Raw genomic sequence first — 14,493 nt, 5'->3', positions numbered from 1 at the left:
CTAGATGAAATCTAGATGCTCTTGACCCTACCATTTTCTCCTCTCTCGAAACTCCAACTCTTGTGCTCTTCCATTCTACATCCTGTGAAGAAGTCCACTCCTTCATACTATCCTCTCCCCCATCAACCTGTCACCTGGATCCCAACCCCTCAACTCCATTGCTCTTTTTCCCCCCTGCCTGCTCCTACCTTGCTCACCTCTTCAATCTGTCACTCTCCACCGGCATCTTCCCCTCATTCTTCAAATATGTTTTTATCTCTCCCATTCATAAAAAACTGAATCTTGACCCCATTTCACTCTCTAACTACCACCGCATTTCGCTTCTCCCATTTGCCTCTAAATTACTCAAGCGGATGGACTGCAACTGCCTCACCAGTTACCTCTCAGACAACTCCTTCCTTGATCCTCTCCAATCTGGCCTCCACCCCGTCCCCTCCACTGAAACTGCCATGGCTGAATGCACAAAAAAAATATTATCCATGCACTAATCATTTCACATCTTGACTACTTTAACCTTCTCCTCACTGGCCTCCCCTGCTACCATCTTGTTCCCCTTTGTTCTATACTTAATGCGGCTGCTAGACTTTTCTTCCTCTCATGCCGCTCTTCTTCTTCCTCCCCTCTTTGCCTAACCTTACACTGGCTCCCTTTTCCCTACAAAATCCTCTTCAAACTCCTCACCCTCATCTACAAGACCCTCTCCAACTCCACTGCCCCAAACATCTCCAACCACTTCTCCATTCACACTCCCTCCTGTCCCCTGCGATCGGCCAATGACAGACGCCTCTCCTTCTCTCTGATCACCATATCCCACTGCCAGATCTAAGATTTCTCCCAGGCTGCCTGCCTCCACTGGAACGACCTTCCTCATTCTATCAGACTCTCACCTAGTCTGAGCAGTTTCAGATGGGCTCTGTAAAAACTTACTTATTCTTAAAAGCTTATCAGCCATCTGCCTAACCTTTTTTCTTTGCTTGATTACCTCACTTTTCTCTTCCTCCATCCCTCATATGTGCTCCTCCTGCCCTATATCCCCTTCTCTGACTCCCCATTTCCCTGTTGTCCTTTTGCCCTTACTTTAGGTTGCAAGCTCTCATGAGCAGGGTCCTCTTCCCTCCTGTCTCAATACCTATTACTTCTGCTCCAGCCACACTGGTATTAGCTATGTTTGCAGTTTTTGGAGTGTTAGTAGTGGTTTATTGTTCTGTGTTGTTATATCTTGTATGGTCTGATGTTTGTAATCTGTACAGTAATGCAAACATCTTGTGGTGCCTTATAAAAGATATTAATAATAATAATAATAATAATAATAATAATAAAAATAATAATGTTGCAAAAATCCGATTCTTAAATAGGCCCTAAAGTAATTATGCATTAATATAGTAAACGGCAAGCGACAATATTTTTGCCCACGACTATATAAACCAGTTGAACCAAATTCATTATATCTGTCAAAAGTCCTAATTTTCAACTCCCAAAAGAGGTGTGGCTTACCATAATATGGGTGTGCCTTCACCAGAAATTAATGTAGTTTGGGTGGGTCGGGGTCAAGTCTCAATTTTCCAATCAGGAATGCTATAGGTATGAGGATGGGGAGTCAACAGCAACATGCCTAAAATGTCAGCTGAGGAGAGAGATCATCTGCTGAGTTTAGGATAGACAGTAAAGTAAAAAAAAAAAGAAACCTAGTGAACCAGTAATCTAGAGAGGATGAGGCCATTCATGTGGAATTTAGCAGAGGTTTTTGACAGAAAGTGGAGGCATTCTGCAATATAACTCCAATATACAAATTACCATAATGCTGTATTCACAATTACTTAATATTAGTATATACTGTTGACTTCATTCACATTATGAGTGTGCATATCCCCAGGTTTGCTGCACTACCCAGCTGTCAGAGTTAACAGCGGGATCTTGCAAAAACACAGGTACTAGAAGTCTGAAAGTTGGTTTTAGAGAAATGCCTGCATACATTTGCATGGTAGAAAAGAGAAGCTCTAAATTATATATTAATGAGCTCCGAAAGCCTGGTTTATTTTCTATTGTTTAGCATACAGCCTTTCTGAGTTAATGTCAATTTGTCTACAGTATATCACTATTAAATAGTTGGTGGCAAGTAATTCTTGAGATGTAATGCCCTGATAAATATCTTAAAATACTATTTCTAAAGTAATATTGTAAGAGATATACACTTGCAATACAGGGACCTGTGTATAGGTGTGTCCTGGATTTCCACGAAACGCAGAACACATATTTTTCTAGTACTTAGACAACTGGTTTCTGAAAAAAAAAAAAAAATCAGTGTATGCCCTAATGACATCAACATCCACAGGATGTAACAATGTATGGGTAAAGTTAGTGATGGAGTGGGTGAGCATACTGTCAACATTTTAAACTAAATTGCTAGGGTACTTTGCTGCTGTACAGGTGCATTTAAACAGGTCGCATCGAAATAGGCAGATTTTGGAGAGCTACAATCCTAATCATGATAATCAAACTTGTCATAACGTAATTTATTTTCATTTCAAATACTCCAATAAAAATAAATTTACTAAACCCAGAGAATAAGAATACATAGCAGAAACTATTAGTATATAGAATTAAAGAAAGTGTATGTGATATTGTAGAAAGTAATAGACTTTTAAAAACTGAAAAAGAAAATGAATGCATACAGTTCAAGAGCCATTGTATTTGCTGGATATAATAACAACTAGTAAACATACCCAAAAATGTTCCCTATGAATATATATATCCTCTCTTACCCCATTGCGCAGAGGGTCAGTGAGAACTGTGGTAGTCCTTAGATCGATGCTGAAATCTCTGACGTCATGAAAAAAAAAAGACTTCAAACAATCCCGATTAATGAACATGCCGACAAGCTTCAATGACATCACTTTCAAAGGACACACTGCGATTCAGGCTGTTAAGGTGGTAATTTAAAAAGGCGGAGGTTGGACAATGTAGTAGGCTTTCTAAACAACATTGTCCAGCCGCCGCCTCCTTAAACTACCACCTTAAGAGCATGAATCAGTTTGTCTCTTGAAAGTGACGTCATTGAAGCCTGCCGGCATGTTCATTACTCGGAATTGCTTGAAGTCTTTTTTTCCAAGATGTTGCTATTAGACATGTGTTGGGAATTACAGGTTCGGGCCCATCATGTCGGGGATACCGATGTCGGAGTTTTCAGCATCAATATAAGGTACCCAACCCGCAATTTTTTTGTTATTACGGTACCGCAATATCGCAGATTTCCCTTCGCAGCCTTATGGGAGGCGAAGGATGTTGCAGTAATGCTAAGTGCCTTCAAGTTCGTTACGGAGGCACTTAGCGCTTATTTGAATATGCCCCTTTGTGTGGGGCTCTTGATGCGAAGATGCTGCCAGTAACTCAATCAATTTTCAGCAGTAATTATGGAGCACAGATTTGTTCACACATTAAGTTAGAGCAGCAATCCCACATAGAAGATTTTTTTTCATATGGCAAGTTAAGTACTTTTTAAGCATTTTTCTTAGCTGGCTTCCTACAAATCAGTATTGCCTTTTCAAAATCTCTCTTGATGACCAAAAGTATAGCTGCCAGACCCTCACAGGTTCACAGCTCTCAGCATGTCATGAGAAGGCAAAGCAGGAAGTAGGAGGATTTTACATTACAGACAGAGGTCAGCGGGGTGTTTCAAAGCCTCTCTGCTCACTACATCATGTGCCATGTGACAGTGGTTGCCACGATAGTTCATGACACTGTGCAGAATTATAAATCATTAACAGGAAAAATGGTAAATACAGACATTCTTTTTAAATCCTTAGACACTGATTAATGTTAAAACCACACCAAATTATTTCATGGGATTGCTGCTTTAACTTAAGTGGACTTCTTCAATTTGCCTTTTGGAGTATAAATCCCACACATAGTAAATGAACATTGTCTATATTGGGAATTTTCTGCTACTACATCAGTGTTGGCAGATTGCATATGTCACAAAAAATCTCTCAAGGTCTGCCCCTTAGCATAGCGACAATTTCTAGAGAAACAAATTTCCAGGAACAAATTTTTATAACTTGAGACTATCCCTGGGAATTACAAATACCTGACAACTAGTGGTGGGATAGCTTAGCAGGTAGCTAATAGGCATGTACCTTATATATAACAATATATAAATAAATGAGCATTCAACTAATGGGACAGGTTTCCAATCTTAATCCAGGTATCCCACACTAACTGTCTAGAAGTGATCATTTCTGGGCTAAAATTAACTAACAAAAATAAAAAAAATGGATTTTGTGATCTTGAGGATCTCTGGAGCTTAAACTAGGCACACACGTAGCCAAATCCTTGGTTATATCTGCAAAACACCCTGGTACAGTGTGTGTGGTTCACTCCCCAAAACATTTGAAATGTATGATTTTCCATAAAACCTGTAAATCCAGCTGGCAGAGGACCTGATCTGCCAACCACACTAAAAAGCCCCTTGAGATTTGGTGACTCAGACTGGAGAATCTGCCAAATATGGCCATCCACATGAGGAGTCTAACGGAAAACAAATCCTGTCATTCACTGCCCAGGCTAAAGTACAGGATCATTCCCAAAAAGATGGTTTATCTAATGTCCCCTCTGTGGAAGTAGCTCTCTACCAGAACGTATGGCTTCTGTATCAGCTGATACATCTTGTAACAAATAGCAGATTACTACCATTGAAGGGATTTTGTGATCATATTTTGTTATTACAAGAAAAATAAATTAATGCTATTGGCATTAAACCAAGTCCAAAATATAAATGCACTTTTTAATTTCAATAATTATATTACAGAAAAAAACAAAACAAAGCAACACATTTTGTACTTAAGATGTGTTTTTGTATTTTGCTTTCTATGCTTTAGGGACATAAGACTAAACAAAAATGTATCTGACAGATCCAGGCTAAAGATGTCTACATTTATTTTAAACAGTTTACTAACAGCTTGATCAGAACTGACAATGTTCCTGTAAACTTGGACTTTCACAAATCATTACATCAGATTGCTTAGCACAAAAGTGTAATTTGCTGGGGGTGACACCTTATTTTTATTTATATAACAACAATGCCCTTTAGAAGAGCTGCCTGTTCCCTCAACAAAATACTACATACAGGCTTGCAATGAGCAAGGTCAATGCTTCTAATATTCTATATGATTTGTGGCTAAACAACTCAATCAAACTAAAAATAAGAGTTGATGAATGGCAGAATGTGCTACACTGACAAACAGAAAAAAACACCCCAGGTACTTACATTCTGCTGAAGATTTCCACCGAGCAAGTCGGGATGAGTGTCATGTACATGTGTGAAAGAAAAATGAAAACTAAAACAAAAGATATCTACATGAGCCAAATGTTTTACACATACATCTGATATTTTACAGTTTATTTGTAAACTATAACTTCAATGAGAAAGTGAATACGGGAAAGGATGGTGAGAAAATATAATGAAAGAAACTGACCGCGCACAAGAGGATAGCTGCTGATACTATAACTAAAAGAATTCCACCAGATATCCTCTAAAACGTATGCATACAAAAACTAGTATAGCAATACAGCGCTAATTCTGCAAATACAGCAATCAGTTTGGAAAATTTCAACTTTTGTGCCACATCACAGTTAATATTGAGCATTGCCAGCCCATTCAATCGCTCTTGACCCATAGTTGAGCGATAGTTTTTACATTCTTCAGCACACTGAACGCTCGTTCACCAGAAGCAATAGATGCTGGGAAACTGAGGAAAAGGCGCAAAGCACTTTTGATGATGGGAAACACCCCAGAAAGTCCTAGTTCTAGGATTTCTGTAAGAAGTTCCTTTGGCTTGAGTTTCAACTTAAACTTGTACTATAAATTCGCTTCAGGAAAATTAGTTTGTCACTGAAATCTTGGGCAATATCTTTCTTGTATTGTTGCTGAAAGTTTTCAGCTGTGGAGAACATGTCTTCATTACTCCCAAAGAAACTTAAACTAGTTACAAATTACTTCCAATGAAGTAAATTGACAATGAATACCAGACAGAATGGAGTCTATGACTACATAGAAAACGCTGACCCTATTGTGCCTTCGGCATCGGAATGAGTAAGTAAGTGACGACTAGTGGAGAACTCTGTTTGCACTCTATAATCTCATCCCATTTACCGAGCATCTGTTATATGTCTTTGATAAGACATTTGATGGTGTTCAGGTCAAAGTCCAATATGCAGCATTGCGTGCTTCAATAAGGAGGGTAGTTTGGTCGATCATTGTAAGTAGCTTTTTCCACAAAGATAGAATTAGAACAAATTAAAATTTTGACAAGTATTTCTTAATGGACTGAATTTCTGATCGAGTTTGTGCAGTGAGATTGAGAATTTCAATATTTGATAAAGCCACTCCCAAAGAATGCAAATGATGTTCAACTGGTTTGACAGAATCAATGTGTGCAGACCATCTAGTTGTGGATATATTATAGAGTGAAGCAGGGAGATGCTCTTTCAGAGTTTTCAACCTTTGTGGAGAGGAACTGAATATACTGTACATTTTTTGCAGAGTTCCAAAGTAAGTAATCGCAGGATTCAGCACAACACTCACAAGGTTTAGGAGGAGGAGATTATTAAAGTCTACACATAGTAGACTTTGTTAATATACAGATATAAACAGAAGAATCTTTAATTTGACCCTTGATATTTATTATCATTAATCTATAGGAACTGTTCGGTTCAATGATCTCCTACTCTAAAAGAGTTTATATCCTTGATTGAAACGGTCAGATCTAGAACTAAGAAGGTTTCTATTATTACTTACCTTATCTGGTTTCCGGTGTATATACCATAACAATTCCATCTGGATTTAATGTTCCCCACACTTCTATACATCTCTTAGTTGGAATATTGTAATCTTGAGTGTTTGGATGCATGGCAGTAGGTTAAGTTTCAGTTCTAACTCTATGTTTACATTTCTTTTCTGCCATCCAATCATGTTCATAGGTGGGTGGGTTAATCCTTACCACTGGTCGACAGCTATGTCATTTGTATATCAGGCTTGACGGCTGCTTATAAACGTTGCTAGGTATGACGTGAAAAGGGGAGGATCTACCACTATTCAGAACCAATAGAGAGGCCAGATTGGCTTGCCTTGAAAAAGCTATTAGCAAAACGTGCGTTGGCGAGACCATGCACGCCGCTCGCTCCTACCTCTATACTATATTAATGTAAACTATATTGTCAGTTAGGTAGCAGAATATTGAAGCAAGCTAGCCGGAGTGTGTGAATAAGTGCTTCATTAGCATAATTAAGAAATATCCGAGATAAGAATCAGATAAAAGTAACGCACAAATCAGCTAGTCTTGCTGGATACTATATGAACAATAGAAGGAGGGGAATGTCATATCAGAGACCTACTGGACTATAGGTTTTGAAAATATATTGTCTATCAGGGCTACACAGACCATACTGCCGGTTTATATTGATATAGGCAGATAAGGAGTTAGTAACTGTTTATGGCTACAGGAAAGTACAATACAACCATATAGGAGCTTAGACTAGCAGCGCGCTATAGCAGTGTGCAGCTGCTATTTTAATAGTTTTATATATTATCTTTTCATACCCAAAATACATTTTTTAATGATTTCGCTAATATCACTTGGATCTTATAACTCTAAAGGGAATTCTTGGTAAAATACCAAGACAAATTTAATGTACATCAATAAAGCTTATGTGCATGTTTTATTTAACAAAAGACTTCTGAGTGCCCCGTTATACACATCTTCTTTCTCTCTCTTCCTACGTTTACCTAATTTATGCTATTTACCTTTAAAAAGCGTTCAGTTGATCACATAAAAAAAGTGATATTTCAAAATGGATTAATAAAAACAAAACCTGTTGAATCTATACAAGCATGAGCATTGTAATAATAAAAAAATGATGGAACTAACTTACCTAACACACCAATTCTGCATTTCCTTGAGTAACGTTGAACATCAAACAGTCCATTCCAGTTCCCTAATTATAAACAAACTATTCCCTTGCGAAGTTGTGAATCACTAACCCCAGCAAATCTCAAGGACAGGTGACGTTCTCATGTGTCTGTGTGGATAGATGCATCATGCACAGAGAGAGCATATAAGCACATGTACCACTGTGCGTTATGCCAATTTAACCAATAAACATGGTTAGGTGCTAGGTTTGAACTTTTATTACTTGGGAATTGCCAAGTTAGCAAATGCATAAATATAAACAAAAATAAAAACAAAAAAAACGGAACACAAAAAGTTGGAAAATTTTGAGGCCCCCTGTCAATTGGAGGCCAGGGGAAATTTTTCCCCCCCTTTATTAGGGCCTGAGCTGGAGTCCCAGACAGAGTATAGTGAACTAGCCGGGTCAGTACCAGGAGATCCAAGCCAAGCACGAAACTTAAACAAAACAATATTCAAGGTAGCCGAAGTCAAGACAGATATAAAAATGGGACCAAAATCGAGAAGCTGAAGAATATTTAGAGTAGCCATGGTCAAACCAGGAATCCGACGGAACCAAAATACAAATTTAAGAGACCAAAGGTGTAGACATTGACAGTGTCCTGTTGACTAGACAATAAACCACGCACCACTGGCAGAGAAGGCATCAGTCCCCGCTGTGAGGGGAGAGAGTGGGAAGGCTATAAGCCGCTTTATATGTGGAGTAACAAGGAGCCTGTGTGACACTATCCTAAAGGAAACTATTTCCCAGTGACTATACATAAATAAACGTCTACAATCTGCAAACACTTGTCTCTTAAAGGAGCATTCACTTCTGAGAATATCATTTACATGGCAGCACTATGAGTACCTACTGTGTATTCTGAGCATGAGATGAATCACTGTCTCAGACTCAGAACTGGTCCTTGTCATGCTCTAAAAACCCAGTTGCTAGTTATTCTTATTAACATTTATTTATACGGCTTCGACATACTCTACAGCTATTTATTAGTTGCTGTAGAACTGCCGTGTAAGTGGTGTTGTGAAAAGTGATTACTCTTTTGATTTTAAAAAACAGTAAAAAGAAAATTGAAACAATCGAGAAACTAGCAGTCATAATTCAATATGTTTTCCATAGCCTCCTTTTTTATTTAGGGTGTTATTAAATATGAACAATACTTATTTCAATGTAATAACAATTTAAATTTTATCAGATAAGATTGACTCTAAAAACATAGGAAAACAGATCACAAAAAACTGTTGTAAAAAGAAAATCTAAATTATTCATATAACCTAGAAACAAGCAAGTGCAAAAATATCCTTGTGTCAACATTATCTTCACATTCGTACTTCCTGGAAGCTTCTAGACACTTTAATGGGAGACAATTGAGTCACATACAATTTCCTTGTGCCATCCATCACTATGGTAGAGGTCAGTAAATTGTTAGAAAATTACAGCAAAAGATCACATTGATCTTCTTCTTTTAAGACAACATAAACATTCCAAATGCTACCAGTTTCCACTATTCCACCATATTAAGTTGCACAAGACAACAGTTTTAAGATTTTGTTGTTTTGACCTCAATCCATCCCATATATAATATAATGGAGGGCAGTAACGAAGGTGAGACCAGGAAGGATTTGGAGCACATTAATATATGCTACATAAATACTATGAAAAGTTAAGTAATATAAAAATAAATCAGTAATATATTCATTAGAGATATTAATCTCCATAAATGCATAGTGTTGAGAAAGGCATTGCTCTTTGTAGACTTCTTACAAATCCAGCCCTGGCTTTAACAAAATATTTGCTTCTATGCCCAATGAGAAAAATTATTTAGGTTCTCACCCTATATCCAAACCTAAAAGTTCAAGATGTCCTGCCAGTACTAGGTTGCAACACTTTGCATCCTAGTACTGGCAAATTATTTAATGTTGATAAGTGAATAGGATGCCCACAATGATGATTTTTTTGACACTCAACACAAACAAAACAGTATTAATATAACAGATTTTGGATTAAAGACACTTGGGACCATGTTCTATGGGTACATGAACCAAAACCTGAGCCGTATGTGACACATGCAGGTGGAAATATGAATAAGGTAATGAGTGCAATGATGGGAATAGTTTAAGGAGGTAAAATGTGTAGTTAATGGGTATTTTTTGTTCTGGTACATACGTGTTGTGATGTCCATTGACGTAAAGGATGTTGAGTCGGTTGGGATGTTGGGTGGGATGGCAAGTAGTTAGTTGTGTCAAGCTTTGAGTCTGCTGCATCAAGTATATTGAATATTTAACACTTTAACAATTAAATTAACTGAATGCTCTAATATCTAGAGGGAAACAGTGGTTCATTAACATTTATTTTTCCATTACAACAGACTGATACGCAGTATTGTCAGAATCCCTACAGTCTACAATATTAGTCTCATACTATAAGAAAATACTGTGCTATAAAGAAATGGTTACAGATTGATGTATAATTCCTGATTGATCATCTCAGATAGACTGGAATTTCCCCACATCAACTATGGTAAATATATTTGTCACCCTTTAATACGATGATGGGCAGCATGCAGCCCTCCGAGCCTTCACCTGCGGATCCCAGTCCCTTCCTGTTTTAAGGTCAGATTTGTTTGCTATAGCTTGCAGCACTTGTTTAAAATGCCTGTTAATATGTTATTACAGATAGGTCTCACTGTCTTTGATTACAAGTATTATTTAACATATTACTGATATTAAAGGTAATGTGTGGTTGAAGTTTAGAGAGCCGTCCATGCAGCCCCTGAAGTGTATCAGGTTGCCTATCATTGCTTTAATGGATATATCAGAACCACAATCTTTTAAGTTATTGGTGTGTAAATTCCCTGAGACCGCAGCATTCACTCTTCTCCACCATTACCGATTAGACTCTATAGGGCAGATTGAATTCCACAAAAATCCGCATGAGGTGCCCCCAGGACGGCCTCTATAGAGGTGCGAACAAAAGTAAGCGTTAATTTTTACCGTAACATCAGTAAAAATGCGCAGCTGCAATGTTTTTAGACACATCGTGGCCAATTGAATCTGCCCCTATAAGTGGTATATTCAGACCCATATTGTTATGAAGTCTGTTATGGTCTGGTAACACTTCCACATAAAGGGACTTTTTCAGACCATAATTTTGTCTGCACTTTACAAGCAATGCGGGCAGGATCCGCTGACTGTGTGTCTCCCACATGTAAAGTGCACAGAGACCTAATCACTGCTCGCTACATCAGCACACCTCATCTGTTCACATTGCAGCACACAAGAATTAAACGTTACTGATTCCTAACTGACTCCTTGCTCGAAGAAAGTAGCTCTCTGCTCTGGGGACAAAACATGAAAACCCAGTTATTTCTCTATATGTTTATCACACAATAATATTAACAACACGCCCACTGTGAGTTGCTTGGTATTTATAAAACATAATAGTCTACACTATGCTTTCCTCTGCAATTTTGATCATAGGGAGTATCTAATAAACAATTTTCCTTAATTTTAGCTCAAACCACGTATTGTCCTTTCTCCTATCCCAATCCCCCCCCCCCCCCTCCACATATTTTTGTCCTTATCTCCATGCTTTTAACAAACTACTAAAAGTACTCATCATTACTTTTGATGGGATTTGGAAATGTCCTTCATTAATTGCATACTTGCCAACTTTGGCAAGTTGTGATGCGGGAGATTGGGGAGAGGTGGGCGTGTGGGGGCGGGGCTCGGTGAATCCTGTCATCGTGGCCCCGCCCCATAACTTGTCATAATCTTTCTAAGTTTATAACAGCGGGGGGAAGGGGCCATGATGACACGGGAAATCACGTCATAAGCCCCCCCCTCCACCGCTCAACTAAAGACATTGCCGATAACCGGGAGGTTTGTCTACTCTCCCAGGAGTCTGGGATGACTCCCAGGAATTCAGGAGAGTAGGCAACTATGATTAATTGTATACATTTGATTCTAAATTTAATACTTTTTTTCTTTGTGTTTATATTATGCTTTTTTATTGCACTGATATAATAAAATTCAATAAATAAAATTTGTTTAAAAAACACAAAAAAATATGCAATCTTTTGTTATCTTTTCTGACTTACTTAATAAAAAAGAGTTATGCATGACGAAGAACTCCTAGAATATACATTGTAATATGATGGATACACTTTAGTGATTACATACCCGGGGAAATGTGGTGAAACGATCTAGCTCTTCCACAAAGCAGAACATCTGCAAGCTGATTGCTGACATTACAATCAACAGGCTAGCAGTGAATACCACTAAGCTTCCTAGCTTTTTACCAGGTCCAAATATTTTATATACAAAGTCTTCCAGAGCAGGTGATATCTTGATCAGTCGAACTACCCTAAGAACCTGCAAAAAAGAAAATGTCAACTGCAACATTTTTTAATAACACAAATGATTTATTACATTTACTTTCAGCTAATGCATGCACACTTGGCTTATGTTAAATTGTAGTTTGTCTCTTTAGGGGAAAAACTGATCAAATAACATAAAATGTGATGTTTACCCAGTGTCCATACTCTTATCTTTGCACTGGAATACTAATAAAAAGCTACAGGAACTATCCCTAGATGCGGATGTCTTTATTTTAAAATTATATTTCTCTTAGGTCTTTAATCACACCACAGTATACTGAGGTGCTTATAGCAGCTATAGGGTCAGTTTTCAAATGGTTAAAAAATGACTGATTAAGAAAGAGTTGCATACAGTGTAGTAACCTTTATTTTTTAGAATACTCTGATTTCAAGCATTTTTTTTCTTTGTGCAGAAAGAGGTAGTTAAGGCGATACATTAAGTAAAGGAAATGAGACATCCTCTTTCAATATGCTGCACTACACAAGACCAATTCACAGGCTATAGACTTCCAGGAACTAAAATGATGTCTCCAAAATATACAAAACATTGGCTATACCTGTCGAAATGAGATCTTCATATTACTGGTAGAAAGACATGGAGAAAGCCAGCTGCAACACGTACCTGAAAGTAGGTAAACTGAGAGTGGTAAAGAACTGGATAAATGTGAAGAGTTGTTCCAACTACAAGGAGCAGTTCAAATTTGTGAAGAGAGGAGCTAATATAGCCTGTAAATCCTAGACACCAAATCTTCAATAGAGCCTCCAAGTCAAAAAGTACAGTAAATGCTACCTGTTGGAAGGGGAAATGAAACAAATTAACTATGCAACACATTTAGGGGGGAATTCAATTGATCGCGTTACTGTAAAAGTAATGCGGCCTGCGCACTATTACCGTTATTACGGTAATAGTGCGCTTGAATACCGTTATTACGGTAGATTCAATGCTGGGTTAAATGTACCATAATAACGGTAATAGATTTAACGCTGCGCTAATTCGGGGGGAATTGAATTCCCCACACTTCAGATTGTGACCAATATTCTATACAGAATGTATTTCTCAGGTCAAAGGTTTGTTTTGGGCTGTAGCAGTAGTGAAGATACTTACTGAAATTCAGAGGACTTTTCAATTGACTAACCTTAAAGGCACTCCTCTCCACAGAATGTGTTAACTGTTATGTTTACTATGTATGAAGCAGTTTATGTGTTGTTTTTCTTAACAAATGGGAGAATAATTATTATTTTTTGAACGTTTTACATTAATTTCAAGTCTGAATGGCATGTTGTATTCATTCAATGCCAGATAAACTAGCCAGAAACTACTTTATTAGTAGAAATGCTGGTGTATTTCGAGAAGACTGGCTACCTCAGGACACAGGAAGACATGTTTGCTTTTTAACTCCTTTCCAGCCTGAGACACACCTGTCTATGTGGCAGTTCATTTATCATCATCAATTATTTATTTAGATTTAGAGGTGGCTGTGAAGACTGTGCAGATCACCCAGAGCCTGGCTCAAAATCGAGCAAACATTGTTGGTACATGTAAGACGCAAGATTACCAGGGCCAAGAAAAAGTGCATAGCAATGAGGTGGCACGTGGCAGCTTGGCCTCGCATACCCCTAGGGATTAATCAGCTCTTCATACTTGATGGTGTCAGAAGGCTTCTGAAGTGACATGTGTTTCTTTACAGGTAACACAGAGTCTTTATGGTTTGAGGCCCAGCATAGGATGCTGGCAGGTTACCCACTCAGATTCAGATCTTCGATGCTATTCAAAAATGTTCTGACAACACATATTCAAGGGGAAAAGTGGAGCTATCCCTAATTAGACAGATTGTGCAAAATTTCAAAGAACAACAATGCTGCTGAAATAAGTACAGCAAATTATAGGACACCCCCCACTTAGTGAGGATTTAAGAGAAAGGACGACAGGCCACTTACAGAAACAAATTAGATCATCATGAAACTGTTCTAGATACAACAATCTTGAAGTGCGTGGAATGCAGAGGGTGCACAAAGGGAGACATTTGTAGAATCCGGATTGTAGGAAACATTTGGAACAGAGCACTTTCCCTCTCTATCAACTGTTGAGCCACAGTTACGTAGCACACAACATTACATTAGTGAATTAAAATATAATAAAAATAAAGTCTCCATAT

At 37.9% G+C, this 14,493-nt stretch overlaps 1 protein-coding gene across 3 annotated transcripts in view; it reads right to left on the bottom strand.

The window, feature by feature from the left end:
- The window catches only part of NALCN (sodium leak channel, non-selective), a 431,975-nt gene that overhangs the window by 174,380 nt on the left and 243,102 nt on the right, over nt 1–14,493 (bottom strand). For all 3 annotated transcript variants that reach the window (XM_075199955.1, XM_075199956.1, XM_075199957.1), the window contains 2 exons: nt 12,960–13,127; nt 12,141–12,332 (listed from right to left, as the gene is read on the bottom strand). In XM_075199955.1, the coding sequence (XP_075056056.1) occupies nt 12,141–12,332; nt 12,960–13,127 (360 nt within the window). The remainder of the gene's footprint in view (nt 1–12,140; nt 12,333–12,959; nt 13,128–14,493) is intronic.

Source organism: Mixophyes fleayi, chromosome 2 (genome assembly GCF_038048845.1).
Source record: "Mixophyes fleayi isolate aMixFle1 chromosome 2, aMixFle1.hap1, whole genome shotgun sequence".
Lineage (NCBI taxonomy): Eukaryota > Metazoa > Chordata > Amphibia > Anura > Limnodynastidae > Mixophyes > Mixophyes fleayi.
The sequence above is the reverse complement of the archived record's forward strand: the minus strand, read 5'-3'. Positions and strand labels throughout refer to the sequence as shown.